The 18548-nt window shown below is 43.0% G+C and overlaps 1 protein-coding gene across 3 annotated transcripts; it reads left to right on the top strand.

Moving 5' to 3' along the window:
• Positions 1-2863: 2863 nt before the first annotated feature.
• Positions 2864-14697, top strand: E2F8 (E2F transcription factor 8). Of its 3 annotated transcripts, XM_054197535.1 has the most exons (14): positions 3065-3096; positions 3472-3610; positions 3703-3978; positions 4296-4452; positions 5622-5927; positions 6588-6749; positions 8266-8403; positions 8721-8930; positions 9826-9910; positions 10201-10723; positions 11418-11636; positions 12505-12634; positions 13158-13474; positions 14059-14697. In XM_054197535.1, exons 3-14 carry the CDS (start codon positions 3877-3879, stop codon positions 14230-14232), a joined length of 2523 nt encoding a protein of 840 aa, XP_054053510.1. In that variant the 5' UTR covers positions 3065-3096; positions 3472-3610; positions 3703-3876; the 3' UTR covers positions 14233-14697. The 3 variants fall into 3 exon arrangements, with proteins under 3 accessions (XP_054053509.1, XP_054053508.1, XP_054053510.1); XM_054197534.1 differs by lacking the exon at positions 3472-3610 and having other exon boundaries at positions 2864-3096; positions 5622-5873; XM_054197533.1 differs by lacking the exon at positions 3472-3610 and having other exon boundaries at positions 2864-3096.
• The last annotated feature ends 3851 nt before the right edge of the window (positions 14698-18548 follow it).

The following is an 18548-nucleotide window of genomic DNA, read 5'->3' as shown; positions in this document are numbered from 1 at the left end:
ATCGCTATACATCTCACCATCACAGAATAGCTGAGGCTGAAAGGGACCTCTGGAGATCACCTTGTCCAACCCTCTACTCAAGCAGGGCCACCCTAAAGCCCCTTGTCCAGGATCATGTCCAGATGGCTTTTGAATATCTCCAAGAACGGAGATTCCACTACTTCCCTGGGCAACCTGAAAGTGATCTTATACATGGAATTACCCGACAAGAATGATTTCAGTAAATTCTATATGCATTTGGTTTTATGTGAGCCACTGATTACAATTCCACTTGACAGAAGTACAGCATCACATCCATGAAACACACAAGCACAAGATGTTGAACTTTTCTACCTTCTAATCACGCTAAAACAAATCCATTATTGACAACATAAGTTTATACAAGAAGTACAACTCTGAGCAGAGCATGCAAAGCAAACCAGATTAGTGCTTTCTTTCGCATAGCGCTTAGCTAATGCTATTACAGGAAAATATCTATGGGCAAGATAAGGAGGCATGCTTAACTACAATACAGGCACTAGAAGCACTTCAATTTACATACTCCTATTTACCACCTTACATATAATCCTAGTTTATCATTCATTGGAGTTGACTAAAGTACTGGCATATATGACATATTCTTTAATCCACATGACGATGCTCCAAGTTGAACTAGCATAGATAAAATTGCGTATCACTCTCCAACACTGATTTCTGGCATCAGGGGATATCTTGATTCAGCACATTACTTGAAACTAGCAAATATCCCACATGAGAATCATCATGCAAAATGCTTCAAGGTTATACATTAAAAGACCTCTTCTTAACTTGGTACTGGTGTTTCTGGTCTCCAGTCAGGGCCATACAATTTTTAATCCTTATGCTTTTCTCTTTAAAAGGTGCCTATCAGAGAACATAAGCACTGCTTCCTATACCTAGGGATCCAGAGAGCAACTCAAGCAAAAGCAGAAGGAAATACAAAGAGTATTTGTATAATCTCAGAAAAGCAAAGGCAGTAGCATAGTAAGGAAGACCACACAAGAGGCGCACAAGTTACCAAGATAATAATTACTTCCATAACTGCAATAATATTAGCAGTTCTTTTAACGTTTACCTTAAAATATGCGATACTGTCAAAACGGACAGATTGTAAGGCTAACTTTGAGACTAGCAAAGATCTCCCCTGAACAAAGGGAACTATGATGTGTTTGAACAGAGATAATGGCTTCTTGATTAGGGAATAAGGGTCATTTTCAAAGCTCAGCATAAATGAAAAAAGTAATCAAGCGACAGCTTGAACGTAAAAGCCTGATTATTTTTTTCTCCCAGTTTGATTTCTGAAACACATAAATGCATTTGCTCATTTAAGTAATTCCAATTCCAGCAAACACAGTATCGCATGGGATCATCCCTGGAAAAAAAAAAAAACACAAGCCCACTATTTTTTAGTATTCATAATCATACTTCTTGGGAGTCACCAATTCTGGGTTACCATAACAATTATACCTTCCAGTGCACCTTTTACAAAATGAAGCCAATATGCCATAATTGCATCAAAGCACAGAAAAAGAACAAATGTCCACCGAATCCTAAACCTTGCTTGTTAAGGTGAGGCAGGTACACACTGCAGGAGCATAAACTTTGGCTGTTAAACAGTTGGTGACATCAGGGAGTAAAGGTTGCTTTGGTAATTTTTCAGTTTGAATTTACATGCTTTCAAAGATTTCCTTTCAGAAAGTTACATTGAAAGGTTTTGTCTTTATGCAAGCCTAGCTCTAGCACAAGAATTGCTCAAAGTAAAGCAGTTTCGAATCCCAAATAGCTACCTGCAAAACAGAAGTGTTGTAATGTGTGTGATAAGCGTTAAAGCCCATCTTAATACCTGACAGCTACTGAATCTTATCTCAGGGGGCACTAATACCCCTCAGCCAGAAAGTCAATACTCGCTGATCCCCCCCCACAATAAGCCATGCAATCAGTAAGTTATTAAATTGGGGTTTTTCTCTTTTTTAAGTGCTTTACCTCACAGTTAAGAGCACATGAGTTACTCGAACCTGTTTCCCGAAGCAGGCTGCGCCCGGGGCGGGTGAAGGAGCCTTCCCGGGGGCGTCTGGGCCCGGGGAAGCAGCTAGCTGGGGCACGATCGAGTATTTCGTTGTTTTAAAGGGCGTAAAGGCCGCGGCGCCCCTCGAACGGGCGCCCGAGACGCGGCCGGGAGGGGACGGCGGCGGCCTCTGTGAGGGGCGACCGACCTGCTCGGCCTCTGGCACACAGGGAGAACGGGCGGCAGATAATTAGCTGCGCAAAACCAATTAGCGCCCCTCGCCCGCGCTAATCCCCTTCGCGCCCGCTCCCCCTCACGCTCGCGGCCGTTGGGGCGCGGGGGGGGGGGGGGTGTGAGGCGGCGCGCGCCCTGCCCCGCGCGCCCCGCTTCCCGCCAAACCGCCCCCCGCCCGCGAGCCCCGACCGCCCCCGCCCGGCGGCGGCGGGAGGCGGGAACGGCCGGTGAACGCGGCGCTCGGATTGGCTGCACGAGGTGGAGGGCCGCGAGCTGATTGGCTGGGCCGCCCCGGCCCTGCCTGCGGCGGCTCAGCGGATCGAATTCAAATCGGTACCGGGAGCGGCCGCGGCGGGACGGGCCTCAGCGGGACCAGGTGGCGGCGGCGGCACCGCTCCCGGTGGGTGCCGGCTCTCACGCGGGGCGGGCGGCGGAACGGCAGCAGCCATGGAGCAGCGCTCCGGGCCCGGTGCTGGCGCCAAATGTTTAAACCGGATCCCGGAAGGGCGCCGCCCACCCGCCCGCCGGCGGCGGCCAATCGGCGGGGCCGCGCCCTCAGCGGCTAGTGCTGGGCGGGGCCGGGGCCGTTGGGGCGGCGGGCGCGGGCCGGGCCCAGAGGCGGGAGGCGACGAGAAGGTCCCCGGCGGCGGGAACCGGCCAAGGTGGGCGCCGGTGGCCGGTGTGTCCCCACCCCCGCCGGTTTCCCGGTTAACGCTTCACCTCCTCCCGCCCCGCAGAACCGGCGGGACCCGCGATGCGGAGCGACCGGTGAGCGTCCCCCGTCCCCGACGCTGCGCGGCGGGAGAATGCAGCAGGCGGAGATGGGGACCGGCGACAAGGTAATGCCTCCGGAGGGGCGGGAGAGGGACGAGCGGCCACCCTCACCCTTCCCCGCACCCCCGGGGGTTCCCGTCTCCCGCGGGCGGCGGGGTCGGGCCGGTGACAGCCCCCGGCGCGGGTTCTCCGGGCGTGGAGCCGCCGGGATCGCAACGAACGCGCGGGAAAAAAAAATTTCTATCCGTATTTCTATCTTCTTCTAAATTTCTATCTTCAATTTCTATCCGTAACAGAATTTCCTAAAACTTATCTTTGCAGCGAGCAGGACTTCCTCCTCGCCCCGGTTTTTTTTTTTTTCTTAATCAAAGGTTTTTTTCACTCATTCTTTTTAGCTTTCTGCTACGCATTAATATTCCCCTTAACTATATTTTCCCTAGAGGGAAAGAAAAGGAGAATTCCCTCGGGAATACTGTGGGTGCCAGGGCTCAAGCTACGCCAGAGAACTGGTTTCAAGGTTCCTTGGTTCAGAGCAAGGCTGCGACCTTTGACTTGGAGCTACCCAAAAAATGCAATTAGGTTTGATTCCACTTTGACTGTTATCAGCAAATGGATTATGGCGCTGCTGGGTTTTAACATCCCTGTCTTTCTTTTTTTTTCTTGATGCATAGGAAAATCATTCTTCCGAGCCGTACAGAAGCGTTTTGAAAACCCCTTTGAAACAAGCAGCTACCTCACATTCGGTGTTGACGGAGCTCCAGCCCGACTGTCAGCCTCTCACCACCCCCCCAAAACCTAAAGAAATCCTCCCGGCGGATCCATGGACGCCGACTTCCAACCTGAAAATGCTGATTAGCGCAGCCAGTCCGGAGATTAGGAGCAGAGAGCAGAGAAGAGAGCTGTCAAACAACCCCAGTGAGGTCCTACAGGCAAAACACTGTTTGCAGGTACATTGTAAAGCTGTCTTCTGTATTTACTTTTTTTTAAAAAAGTTAGCTGAAGGCTGTTTATTCAGTATAAAAAGCTATACATTAACATGCTGCAACGGTTTTAAAATTTTGATTTCGGAGGATTTACCAAATATAACTAGCGATATTGCCTAGTATATTGCCTAGTTACAATGGGCAACGTTTTGCTGGTTTTATTTCACAGACAAAGGAAAACACCAGTCCTTTGGCACTGCTCACAATAAAGCTGTTAATGATCTACGTTTGCACATTTATTGCAAAAAATTTCAAATTCTCTGTTTCTTATTTCCATGCAGGAGCACTTATCGGGAGACGAATATGAAAAATCTCAACCAAGTCGCAAAGAGAAAAGTCTAGGATTACTGTGTCATAAATTCTTAGCTCGATATCCTGATTACCCCAGCACCGCAGAGAATAATTACATTTGCCTGGATGAAGTAGCTGAAGAGCTTAGTAAGTTGGTGTATATGCTATTATATATTTCCTCATACAATCGTGCCAATAACCTACATTTTTGCTCCGTAAAATTCTGAGTCCCTGCTGCATACTCGCAAACTTATTCAAACCTGTCTTTAAACTCTTCATTCTTAGAGCAATTCTTTTAAAAAGCTGAAGTTTCTTCAGTGAGCTGAATTCAGAAACTCTGAATTATGTTTAATATTAAACATCTAAATTATTGCCGATACCACAAATAACCAGTTGCACTTTTTTGGATCTAGAGATGATGGCTAAGATTAGGGGTTGGATTTTTGCGGCAGGAACTAGCGTTTCTCAAGCTGAACCTATGACTTCCTGTCCAGTCGTGACATCAAAGTGAGAAACAACTTTCTGCTCTCTATGATAATTTAATTTTCTCCTTTTTTATCACTATTTTTAAGTCACGCCAATGATCTACGGAGAATCTGAGTTGCTAACATTAAGCTGAAGCTTTTTTTTTTATCAGAGCAATGAAATTAGAGAATTCTACAGATTATAACACTGATAATAGTTACAATTTATACTGCTATAAAATATTTGGTGTCATTATATCTTCAGAATACGTTGGGGGACACAGAAGAGGGATGAATTGCAAATTAAACAAAATTGTCTATTTTATTTATACTCTGTACAAAATATCATCTCTTTTAGAAAATGCCTAGTCAAAACAAGAATTTAACAGTCAAAAGGACAGTGTGTTAATAGAGTAACGTATACAAGCAAGTTGCAGAACAGTTGTCTACCATGAGTTACCCAGGATATTTAATGAGATGATCTAAAATTGATGCAATGAATAATTAAAAATGGTTTGGGATTTTTTAAAAGCTGTATTGAAACCCATCGAGTGGCTCTTCTGGCAACAGTAAGTTTTCTTAAGGAACGCTGTAAACCAAGTGTAACTGTGGAAAAGCAAGTCCTTATATCTGAAACAAGAATTGTTTTCCTTGCTGGCGAGATCTATGAGGGCTATTTTCAGAAACCTTTGTAAAGAGGAATTGGCAAAAGTGGCTCAGAAGTGTATTAAGAGAAGGGGGAAGTACAGGTAACTGATGCCTTCTCCGTGCAAACCATGTTTCAGGTAAACGTCTGACGAAACATATTTTATGTAGTCGAGATGTCACGTTCATCTTTCTTTTTTTTTTCAGATGTTGAACGTAGACGCATATATGATATTGTGAACGTGCTAGAGAGCCTCCACATGGTGAGCCGCCTTGCCAAGAACAGATACACTTGGCACGGGCGACACAATCTCTCCAAAACCCTGCAGGCTTTGAAAAAAGTTGGAGAAGAGAACAAATACACACAACAAATTCAGATGATCAAGAAGAGAGAGTATGAGCACGAATTTGATTTCGATGGTGAAAGAAATGAAGAAATGGCAAGATCTTTTGGCTCAAGTGAGCATTCAGAAATGTCTTTTGTCGAGCTCCCAGGAATGGAATTTCGTGCTGGTAATAATAGTCTGTAACGCCAAGAATAATACATGCTTGTAATGATAAATATCTATGAACTTGGAAAAAACATTTATTGGACCTTTTTTTTTTTTCTGAAATGCTAGTGCTTGAAAAGCACCACAACTGTTTGTGGTGAGAAAAAGTGCTCTACGCTCTTTCAGTTCTCATTCATTCAATTCTTGCATGCGTATTTTGTTTTTACAGTGCAAGAACAAGGGGGCACCAGGTGAAACTATCAAATGTACCCAACATACAGTCCAATTTGCAGGATTTGTTACCATTGAATGTTATAGAAGCGGAAAGTATAAATTACTCAATCTATTTTTTTAATTTAGGTTTGATTAGTGGAAGAAATGTTAATTAAGGGTTGTTAAATACATTGTATAACCTGCAGTTAAGCATCTTTAAGAGTACAACTTGATAGGGAACGTGTATAAGGGGGAACATCGCGCTTCTTTGTAGTTAGACGTGGTATCCACCTAATTATCTGATTCTTGCCATGTAGAAACACGATTCTGGAGTCCACATCAGCCCTGCCTAGTTGCTGTGTTGTTTGTTGTTATAATAATTGTTAGTGACAAATTTCTTCAGTGTTTTAAAAATGTCTGTAGCTGGCGTGTCACCTAATACTTTAATCCTTTCTCCTGTCTGCTGCAGCGTCAGTAAATAGCAGGAAAGACAAGTCTTTACGAGTGATGAGTCAGAAATTTGTGATGCTGTTTCTTGTGTCGACTCCTCAAATAGTAAGCCTTGAAGTTGCTGCTAAAATCTTGATTGGAGAAGACCAGTTAGAAGACTTAGATAAAAGCAAATTTAAAAGTAAGTAAAATGCTGCTGTTGCTGGCTGCTTTTTGATCTTACTCTAAACAGAAATATCAAGTGTAAGCTTAGGTAGTGTAAAATACCATCATCTTTTTCCTGCCATAAAGATATTTGAGCCTCCAAAAACTCACTAAACACCTTGCGCAGTTTTTAATAGGGACCCACTTGTGTATAGTCATGGATCCATAATGACCACGTAAGAGAAAAAGTCCATTAAATCCTCTCTCCTGAATGCCACAAGGCTGCTTACTGGTCACAATTTCTCTTTCCCTTTCCTCAAGCAGTGTTTCAAAGATTTAAGCGTCATTTCATGAAAGGTGCCCCAGAATCATGCAAATCTGTGTTCTGCTCATATAAGTTATTTGTTGGAAATCTAAAGAAATTCTGTAAAAGTCCTGTTAATAACTTAGACGTGAGAGGAAGTGAAACCCAGTGCTTAACTGCCAATTATTTCTTCATTCTTTTACCCTGCTCTCAGTTCCCTGCATGCTTCCTCCTTTTCCTCTTCATTCAAATAAAAAGGTACTTCTAGGTCTAGCCGTGTACGTCTAGAATAATCAAAAATGTGCCTGCTCTTGAGGGATCAAGAATTAATTGCGGGTTTCATTGAAAATTGCACCCTTCCTTGAGTCTCAGACAGACTCAATTGCTTTTTTTTTAGTGGAATTGTGTCTATGCAAAAAAAAAACCTGATCCTTGTTGGTTTCAGTTCGTAATTTCCTTTCCACTGCATCATGGCAACATAGAGAGAGAGGGTGGGTGTGTGCTCAATAGGGAGTTTTTGTTTGCTTTCATTCTTTCGTCTTCTTCCAGGATGTCTGTCTTGCAATAAAAGCATTTTCAGGGCATTCCATCTGTGTGTCTGTATGTCAGGTATCGCGTGTTTTACTGTGTTCTTGGTTAAGAAGCATAGTCCCAACTTCTACAACGTGCTCGACTTTAAATTTGCAGTAACAGCAGCTTTGGCCTAAGCACGTTCACTTTGCAGCCCAGAAGTCACTTGTCATGAGACTGCTGCCTAAAACCTTTCCCCAATTGCTCACCCTGAAGACAGTTAAAAACCACGCAGGATGATTATCCCGGTGGATTTTAGTGTGTCTCTTCCCTCTAGTTCCCATGTTCAGCACTGCGTGTGTGTACCTGCCTTTTAAGCTACTTATTTTCACTACAGAATTTAGAATCCTATTGTATAGGTTTGGTCATTGCACAGAACCTAATTTGTTTTGAAAATGTTTTTTCCTATATTTAGCATAATATACTTAGCAGTAATTTCTAGCTCTGTATCTGACATTCTATATTACATATAATTATGTAAATTATAATTTTGTGATATCTTATATTGTGATATGTTATTTCATAGTATAAATACCTGTTCCACAAAATTTTTCGTATAAAAAAATAATAGAAGGTTTTCCTTTTAGCTGCTAAAAGGGCGTTATAACATTTTTAATCTGAACTATGTTAACTTGTTAATCAGAATTGCTATACTTTACATTTGTTTATTTTATTTCAGCCAAAATTAGGAGACTTTACGACATAGCAAATGTTCTCAGTAGCCTTGAGCTTATCAAGAAAGTTCATGTTACAGAGGAGAGAGGCAGAAAACCAGCATTCAAGTGGACCGGACCTGAGGTCTTGCCAAATATTCAGGGTAGGTGTATGTGTCATTTCCTTTTGTTCTGCTGATGATTTTGATTGTTTCTTTGTTTTCTCTGCTAGAATTTTTTTGACCAAAACACAGAGTAAACTAAGCAGAAAGTTTTTGCTAGTCACACCACTGTCCTTGCCAGCGCCGCACACCAGTATGTATTTCCACGTAGTCGATGTACTCATACTGAAACTCTCACGTCTCCATTTTTGCTGCTGCTGGTTCTTCAATAATTATAAGCCAGGCTCAAATAACTGCTTTTCGTTGCTGAATCTGCATACGATACCTATTTACTCTCTGGGTTTTTCTCTGCTTTTTAGGTACAAAACTTGAAACAACTTCTACGACCTCTCCCCCACCTATTTCAGAATCCATCCCTTCCAAAGAGCAGTGTTCGAAAAACCTTTTTCCTTCAAGAGGAAAGCAAAACTTCACTCGGCATCCATCTTTAATAAAGTTAGTTAAAAGTATAGAGAACGACAGAAGAAAGATCCAGTCTGCTCCCACCAGTCCAGTTAAAATAAGTGCAAGTACGTCTCTTTTTCTAAGTTTGTTTTTAACTCAGATGTAGTCTTGCATTAAATATTCAGACTTGCCATCTTCTCGCAGGAGATACGGATGCGTGGGTATGCCTGCTTACAACAAACATGTCTTAAGAACTGTCAAAAATACACAAGATGGGGAAAAATATACATCGCCTGTAAATCTGAGGCCTTACAGGACTGATAGTGAAGACAAAGCTGAACTGATCTGTGTTCAGCGCGTAAGCTCTGCAATTAGTAGAAGCTCTTTCCAGTTTGGTGGAACAAATCCAGGCACAGCTTGTGCAATTGCAGCAAAGTAAATATATTCATTGAGATCTGGACCAAATTCAGCACTCTATAGGGAACTCCAGTTGCCTCTTTCACACCAAATACACGAGGAGTGGCATATTACTATTTTGGGTTTAAAATTAATATTAAATCCCTTTTAACATACCACTGTCTACGCTTTGTGTGATGTCTTACTAGCTACAAACCTTCTGTTTGTGTAGTGTAGCTGATTCTCTGGATATTGTATCTTTCTGTATGAACTGCTCTAACCCTGGTTTGTTGTGGAAACTGTGCTTTAGATCTTACTATCTAAGCAGTTCTGTATTCCATAAAATTGCCAGAAAATTACCTATCAACATTCACGTTCTCGTTAGGTATCCTCTTTGGAGGGAAAAAAAAAAAATGGAGCTGAGGCTTTAAAATTTGGTTGACGTAAGCTACCGTCCAATTGATCAAATCCAATCTGGGCTGCGGTTTGAGGATAACATGAAGTCTTAGTGTCTTCTCATTAGATGCATATGTCACGTTAAATAATGTATTCTCCTCAAGCCAAAATTTAACTTTTACATTTGATGTACTAACAGGTTTGTTTTGTTTTCCCCCCTCCAACCAGGTACTGATCAAAATATATCAGCTTTCCCAAGTAAAATGGCTCAGGTTCCAGTAATTGCTAAACATCAGCTGGAAGGACAATCAAAGTAAGTTAGCACAATTATTAAGGTGAGAAGCTTTATTTTGTCACTGGCTGTTAAGTTAAAGCTAGGCTCCGTTTGAATTGGGCAACAGTCTGCAAAAAAGGGTAATCCCTGATACTGCAGGCTGTTTTTTCACTTATTTTCTGTTTAGTGGATTGAGAAGTACAAGTTTACGTTAAGTCTTTGTGTTGCAGAAAATACAAATATACGAATGTCAGGGCATTAATTTCTGCATGAAGGTATTAAAAATTGTTTTGGCTTTTTTTGATTGTTTGTGGTTGTTTTTTTTTAAGGAAAGCAAAAGAGATGAAAATGAAATTGTCGAGATCTGCTTTGGACTGTAATTTGTCCTTGCCTGAGGTGGTCCTCAAGCCCCAACCTCCTCGCCCTGCAGCACCCTCTGAGCAGCCGGCTCTCCCGCAGCCACTGGGCGTCTGTCCTCCAAGCCACAGCCCAGTCTCACCAGTCATCCTACCTCAGACGCATTCTGGTGTTTCCTATGCCATTTACCTGCATCCTTCCCCAGCCCACACTGTGACAACGTACAGCCCGAGTTTCATGTTGCAGCCTCTACCGCGTGCTAATTTAACTGGAATTGAAAGTATTAATTCAAAAGTAGTAAATAAAATATCCACTGAGGAAGGGGACAATCAGATAGCTACAGATGATCCAACAAAGTGCCTGACAGCTAAAGAAAGACCGAATACAAAATCAGAAAATTCATCAGAGCGGTGCCTTAAAAGATCACAAGCATTACAAGAGAATAATTTATTTAAAAGGTGTAGAAGTGATGAGGAAAGCCTTGATACTTCGCTGGTAAGTTCAACTATTTTTAAAATGCCATCTTGTAGCTTAATGATGTTGTCACCTACTCATTTTCAAAGTGATTTAGGAGCCTAGTGTGTGGGGGTGTTTTAAATAACATTATGCTTGAATGGGTTGACATTCATCTGTTGTGCTTGCTGATGTTTGGGGGGCTGTTTACACACACGTGTATCTTTCTCTCTCAAGTAGCACATAATCTTACTGGTATTTGCAAAGCATCAGGCAGAATAAACAGTAAATATTTCCGTCTAATGGGCATGTTGACGTTGGATTGTTGTAGGCGTAATAATGCAGCACATGAAGAGAATAAGAGGTTCAGATAACACTTGATGCGTATGGAGAGACGATCTGGATTTCTTTCTGCTCCTTGGTTGCTGAATGCTTTAGTGGCTCTGTAAATTATTAGTCTGCTTTAAATTGCGCTTGCCAAAACAGTGGTGAAATGTTACCAGCGTGTTGTGACAACATGTGGTGTCAAACGTCCTCGAGCTGTGAAGGAGCAAGAGGGGATAACATGGATCCGGTTGTCTTACTGACTAGAAATGTTTACAGCACAAACTTGGGAATCAGGAGAAAGGAGAAAACTTGCCTTCCTAATTTTGTATAAATGTCATTGTAGACCTGTAATTGAGATTGTTAAGTCTTACAGTCTCTGCCTTTGTCTTTCTATGTGCTTTTTTTAAAGGGAGAATCCATTAAAAATGAACGACCACCTTCCAATAGCTCACAAATGAATCGTGAAATGGACAATTTCCAGCCAGAGAGACAGAACAAAACTGAAACATTAGATCAAAACATGGCAAATTGCTCTGACCAGTGTAAAAGAGAAGAGATTCCAGAAGATGAGGGCAAAATCAAAACCAAACAAGACATACCTGTAGCATTTGCCATTCCTGCTCACGAGGTAAGCTTTGTCAGACACCACGGCACAGCTTGCCATTACCTGGGAAAACACCACTCGGAGTCTTTGCAAAAGGAACAAATAAACATATAAAGATTGTCTTTGGTTGGATTAATTTTAGTGTGCTGTTAAAATCTTATTTTGTAGGAATGTAGGACTTCTATTTCTGCATTAAGTACAACAGTAAGAGGACACAAAGTGACTTTCATGCTTTCATTGGGATGAAGATCATAACTAAGTAGATGAAGGCAACATTGAGATCCCTTACCTCCCCAGTCCTTTGTTTGTGTATATTTAGTCTCAAATACTTTGATTTACAACAGAATCACATGAAACTCTCTTAGTCAGTAAAATTTGGTATTCTGCAGTTAAGACTTCCTACTGTAGAAAACCTGAATGAAGAACAGTTCTGTTGATGAAAACAGAACTTGTAAATGCAAAAGGATTGTCTTCCAATATTTGTCTTAGGAAAAACACAACCCAAGAATGAGGTGACACGATGATTACGGGGTCCAGATGTTTCTTCTGGAAAAAAACCCCGAAGTATTCAATATCAGGATTTCTCTTTTGCCCAGTGTAATTGAACTGTGTTAATCCCAGATGGGTTTCCAGTTCCTCACTGGGGATATCAGCTGGAAATGGAGCCAGATGACTCCTGCACAGTCGGGCAGTCTTAATTTAAAGAGGGTGTCCTTGAGTCAGTTGTGTCTAATTTCAGACAGAAGGTAGTACAGGCATGGAATACAGGATCCTGGGGATACAGGGGATAAAGAATAAGAACAAGGCAAGGGGGACGCAACTTTGGAGAAAAACTTCGTTTTGTGTTGATTACGCATTTGGGGTAAAGGCGTATTGTCTTTTTCTTTTTCAGACTTTTTTTCCATCCGGTTATCTTATTCCTCTTACTCAGTGCACCCATGGCAACAAGGCAGGCTTTCCTGATGAAGAGAAAGCTGGGATATGTTCATTACAGCACACTACCTACAGCTCACCCATTGCTGGTGAGTGTTAAATCATAGAATCGTAGGGTGGTTTGGGTTGGAAGGGACCCTAAAGATCATCCAGTTCCAACCCCCCTGCCCTGGGCAGGGAGACCTCCCACCAGCCCAGGTTGCTCCAAGCCCCATCCAGCCTGGCCTTGAACACCTCCAGGGATGGGGCAGCCACAGCTTCTCTGGGCAACCTGGGCCAGGGGCTCACCACCCTCACAGGAAAGGATTTCTTCCTAATATCCAATCTAAATCTCCCCTCTTTCTGTTTGAAGCCATTACCCCTCATCCTATCACTGTATTCCCATGTAAAAAGCCCCTCCCCAGCTTTCCTGGAGCCCCTTTAGGTACTGGAAGGGGCTCTAAGGTCTCCCCGGAGCCTTCTCTTCTCCAGGCTGAACCCCCCCAACTCTCTCAGCCTGTCCTCACATACAGCTGTCTGGCTTAAAGGATTGTGGGCCACGTTCATCCTACTAAGGCAATGGCTTGGGTCCCAATTTTTAATGCCCTTCAACACTTGATTTTTCTCTTTCAGGCGTCATTCCAATGACGGCATCTGAACTGAAAGCAGTAAACATCCCTGCTTTTCATATAACACCCTTGAATATAATGCTGTCGCCAACTTCTATAGCTGCTGCACCTGTACTGAGCGGCTCCAGTCTCAATTCAAGCAATACCAGTTCTGCCCCAAATCCCAGTTCTTCAGTTCTGAACTTTACACTGCAACACGTAGGACTAATACCTGCGGGTGTGCAAGTTCCTGCAAATCCCGTTCTTCAGCACGTGCCAGTCTCTTCACAACCAGAAAACGTCAGCCATAGCTCAGAAAATGTGAACTTGCAAGAGGAGAAGGTAAGTAAAAATATATTGCAACTTCCTGAGCGTGGTGGGTGGAGTGGGGGGTATAGTGCAGTTATTCCTTTACAGCTGGTAACATTTTTAAACAAACATATTTTTTTTTAATCTTTATAAATCAGCAGTGTCGAAAAAGAGTTGGCAGCGAAGGCCAGCGTAAGTGCAATATAATTGAGAGGTTAGAAAGGAAGAACAAGTATCTCACTTGTTGTGGAAGCGGAGCCAGCTGGGAGATGACAATACGTGAAGAGACAACTGTTTTAGAGGGAGGATTTTGCACAGATCTGAGATGAGACTTATTAGCAAATTGTCCATTTTTTACTTTATCTTATCTTTCCTTCTCGCTACTCTCCTAATCTACTTTCAAGTTAGAGAAACCAGATTTTTATTTAATTGTGTTTATATATATATTCATAGATATATCAAGGAATACAGGTATATTGTTCTCAGTAAAGAGTTGTTAATTTTGAATTTTCAGGAAAAAAAAAGTAGTTAGCGAAAATCCTGCAGAAACCTAAAACTAGAATTCACTGTTTTTTTTCTTCCCCTTAAATGAACGTAATTTTCTCTCTTCTCTTTAGCCTTGTGTTCCAAAGGAACCCCAAGTGCCCCAGGCAGCTACAGAGAACTTTTTCCGCACCCCAGGAGGGCCGAACACGGGACCTTCACTATCTGCTAATTCAGATGGTACCAATAGAATCTCTCAAGGAACTCTGTATATTCCTCAACGAAAACTTGAAGTGTCAGAAGACTAATTTGAGGGTATCAAATTGCTGAATGTGTTGGCAGGCATCGTTACTGCTAACACAGTGCACACATCTTGGGTTGTACGATGGACAATGTGCGTTTTGGACATCTATTGGCGAGACCTCAGTACTGGAATAGCCTTAATTAATGCTTTGGAATTAAAACTGGCTCTTAATGAGAAAGTTAATGTCTAATAATTTTTCCAAAAGGCTTACCCGAAGTATTATGGCAACAGAGTTATGTATCTAGTGGTTTTTGTGTTGCTTTTCTGCTATGCAAAGTAAGCTGAGATTGTCTTTGTACGGAAAGGTACAGTCTAGCAGTCAGTACAGATTTTGCACAAAGAAAAGTACTGTGAGTGTGTACATATTTCATGGCTTAACAAAAAGCCCATAGTTAAAATGTCTTGCCTCCTACGTTCAAAAATGCTCTTTTGTAAAGTTAGTAAAAAAAAACCAAACAAACCCAAACCAAAAAATGAATTCTTAATCAAGTTTTATATAAGTTAAGAATTATTTATACTGTATTTCTAAATCGATTTGTTCAGATTAAACTTACATCAAAACTCAAATTTTGACTTTTTACCTGAGTTAAGTAATACCTTGTGTATTCACTGGCATCTCTTAATTCTTTTTTTGTCAGGCAGGGGTGTCTCTGTCTTCTGAAGAAAGGGAAAATGGTATTTCATCAGAAGGGGATTTAAGTAACTCGGTCTGACTGCTGCACTCTATCACTAGAAATAGCATCTCCCAATAGTAACAGTTAGAGGAAAATATAGTTATGAGGGTTGGAATTCAGAGTACCTTTGTCACCCTGGAGCATTCTGGAAAGTGCAGTCCAGATATCACAGAACTGAGAAGTTACAAGGTTTGGGCCTGGAAGTAAACAATGTTCATAAGATTTGAAGATGCTCACTCATGGTTTGCCTCTCTCCTCTTATTAAGCTCAGAGTTTGAGCCCGGTGCACGCTACTCTACACACTCTAGAGGTTCTCCAACACTGGAGAGGCTTCAAGCCGAAGAGAAAGTTTTCATAATATTTGACCTAAGGTTTTTTAACCGTCTGAAATGGTTTGTGGCAGAAATCACCAGGGCGGTCGCTGAAGTCACCGGCTGTTCCCTGCTGCAAACAACCTCAGGTCTGGCTTCCAGCAGGAGGGAGCCCCGTGTCTTGGACGTGCCCACACCGTGCAGAGGCCGGACAGGTCGTTTCTGCGTTCTAGCTGAGACCAACATCAACTTCCAACTGTTGTTTCTCCGCTATTCCAATTCCGTACCAAACAGGTTAAGTTAAACCGACTGAATGTAAGTACATACAGCAGAGTCTTCTATGCTGAAGGAAGAAAGGTGAAGCCTCCGCACACAGCTCACGCTCATCTTAGATGACACAGAATAAGTAACAAATTAAAGGAAAATACAGTGGATCTGCCTCCCCAGGGGAAACATGCCTGGCTGTCCAAAGTAGGACAGGAGAAATGGTAGCACAGCCCAAGATTCAGGCTTGGACTGGGTGAAAAAACAGGTAAAACAGCTAAAACAGTGAAACTAACTGCTTTGCTCTTTAGTAATGCAAAGTTATAACACAAAATACACCTGGCAGTATAGGAAATACTCCTACATGAGAGGGAGAGAAGAATAAAAGGTGCAACATGGAGGAATTCTCACTGCAGTGGTGAGTAGGTTTTTTTTTTTCTTCTCCAAAGGGGTAATTGATTGATCTTCCTTACACCTGCTATCAATTTAATTCTAGAAGTATAAAGGCAGAGACTTACAGGAACTTGCATTACTCAAAGGAAACAAAGTACACACCTTTCATTTTTGGACACGGCAGTTGACAGAGTAAGAACCTGCAGTAATTAAGCTCGGAGAAATGGCCTTCTCACAAACTCTGCTCCATTCTGAAAATCTTAACATATATTCTGACTTGCTGCCTGGTGTCCCTCGGCTCCTGTCAAAATACAGCTGCTTGCTTCTTCACGTGGGCTTTATAACGCCCAGCACTCCGTTCTCGTTCATTTTGCAGGCTGAAAAGCTACCGCTTCTCTGCCTCTGTTACCCAGAAGACTTGCTTTTGGCTCTGCCTACCTGAGCTCGCTGCTCTTCCCGCCCGCCTCGCCTCCCCTCGAACGTGACCCGAGTGCCCGATGTGCTCCCTTGCCAAGCTCCAGGGAAGTCCCTCTGACCCTCAGGCTCGTTTCGCTTTTGATATGCTGCGTTCCAGTGCTCTCAGCCATGGTTTTTTAATCCCTACCTTTGATTTACAGAAAACACTACATTCCTGCTCCACCAGGGATATAAAAATCCGTGTGTGTGTATGCTCCAGTTGCGTATTTCAAGTCTGTTCTTCCAATATCATGTCCTGATAGCCACAGTGGACCAGGGATTATACGAAATGCCAACTAACCCATAGGGGCCCGACTGCTCCTCTGAGCCGTAAAGAGCCTCTCAACAAGACTGGCACCCAGGGGCCACCCCGTATCTGGGTTGGCACAGATGTACAGGAACGAAGCGACACTCAATACCAGGAAACTAAAGGTTGTTCCCTGCCCTTTCCCCTTAAATTCTCTGACAAACTCAAAGGGAAAATACTTAGTGCCATTTCAGGGCAAAATCTTTCTCCAGAAATTTCCCTCCACTTGGTTACGGTGCGAATCCATCCAAGTACATGATCTACACAGAACCATAGAATGGTTTGGGTTGGAAGGGACCTTAAAGCCCATCCAGTTCCAACCCCCCTGCCCTGGGCAGGGACACCTCCCACCAGCGCAGGTTGCTCCAAGCCCCATCCAGCCTGGCCTTGAACTCCTCCAGGGATGGGGCAGCCACAGCTTCTCTGGGCAACCTGGGCCAGGGGCTCACCACCCTCACAGCCAAGAATTTCTTCCTAATATCCAATCTAAATCTGCCCTCTTTCAGTTTAAAACCATTACCCCTCATCCTATCACTACACTCCCTGATCAAGGGTCCCTCCCCATCTTCCCTGGAGCCCCTTTAGGTACTGGAAGGGGCTCTAAGGTCTCCCCAAAGCCTTCTTTTCTCCAGGCTGAACCCCCCCAGCTCTCAGCCTGTCCTCATAGAAGGCATCGATGTGAGTGAGGATCAATGAAGATCCAGTTCCCTCAAATGTCAAGGGTCCTATCTTACCGGTCACCGAGGGTGCAAACACAAAGTGGTTACAAGCTTCTCAGCGCTTTCCCTGAACTCCAACAGCAAGCTCAGTCCTGACCCAACCCCCCGCTGCCGTCTTACGAGAAATCATAGAATCAAAGGATGTGTTGGGTTTGAAGGCACCTTTAAAGGTCACCTAAGTCCCACCCCCCTCCAGTGAGCTGGGACATCTTTAACTAGATCAGCTTGCTCAGAGCCTCATCAAGCCTGGCCTTGAATGTCTCCAGGGATGAGATGTTCATAACATGTACAGTGTTCCGTCACCTCTGCATCCAGCCTTATTTGACATAGGCAGAAGAGTTCCATTAACTGTCCAGGGAGAATGACCAAGAAGAGATGGAGTCCAGCTCTCCTGCTCAGGGGAAGAGAGTCCTCCAACTTTACACCAAGGATCTGTCTCTGCATTAACAAACCTTTGCTGGACTCATCAGTCAATGGTTCTACAGGCTCCCAGGAGTTTTCAAAGTAGCCTCAGCAAACAGACCCCTAAAATCCTAGAGCCTGACATGGATTTGGCATCTAATTTCCTTTCGCTCCCATCAAAGTCCCGGAGTTGAGACTCTTGGCTTCAGACTCCTGGTGTTGAACCCCAAGGCTGTGAGAGCTTGGCCCTTTCACACACAGCAAAGTCCAGGATACTGAACGAAGCTTCCACATTCAGACACCCCTTTAGAAAAAGAGAATCAGCTTCTAAATCTTTCAAGCACTTAAAATAAAACCCTATAAAAAGTGAATTTTAAGGGCTTCATACTTTAGTCTCCACTTCTCTAATAGGTCTGCAGCATCATCCATTTCCAAGGCATGGCAAATATCACTACAATGCTGAACTTTATATATATTAACCAGCCATCTTAATGCCTAAAGCCAGTAAAAATTTAAGATTAGAGTGAAAAGCCTAACTCTCTGTGCCCTAAAAGACAAGCCAGTTGTATCTATCAGATCATGAACTGCTGAATGAAATTCTATTTGGTTCAAAACCGTTGAGTTCCAGAGGTTCCTACAAACAGGTGTTTGGTGTTTTTTTAATAGCTATTTTGGCAAATTACTTTTAGCAATGTGACCGTTTATGAGTAAATCCGCGCTTCAGGAACCGTTATTTATGATTCACCTTTAAGCAATGCGGTAGCGACCGTAAAACTTCAATCTGTATTTCTGAT

Source organism: Rissa tridactyla, chromosome 4 (assembly GCF_028500815.1).
Source record: "Rissa tridactyla isolate bRisTri1 chromosome 4, bRisTri1.patW.cur.20221130, whole genome shotgun sequence".
Taxonomy (NCBI): Eukaryota; Metazoa; Chordata; class Aves; order Charadriiformes; family Laridae; genus Rissa; species Rissa tridactyla.
This window is presented reverse-complemented; position numbering and strand designations above follow the sequence as displayed.

What these genes read in the sequence shown, in the direction of transcription:
- E2F8 (XM_054197533.1), top strand. Translation starts at nt 3,064, where the DNA reads ATGCAGCAGGCGGAGATGGGGACCGGCGACAAG. An exon ending in AGGAATGGAATTTCGTGCTG is followed by an intron (nt 5,928 to 6,587) that starts GTAATAATAGTC and finishes TGTCTGCTGCAG; the next exon opens with CGTCAGTAAATAGCAGGAAA. An exon ending in CAGCTGGAAGGACAATCAAA is followed by an intron (nt 9,911 to 10,200) that starts GTAAGTTAGCAC and finishes TTTTTTTTTAAG; the next exon opens with GAAAGCAAAAGAGATGAAAA.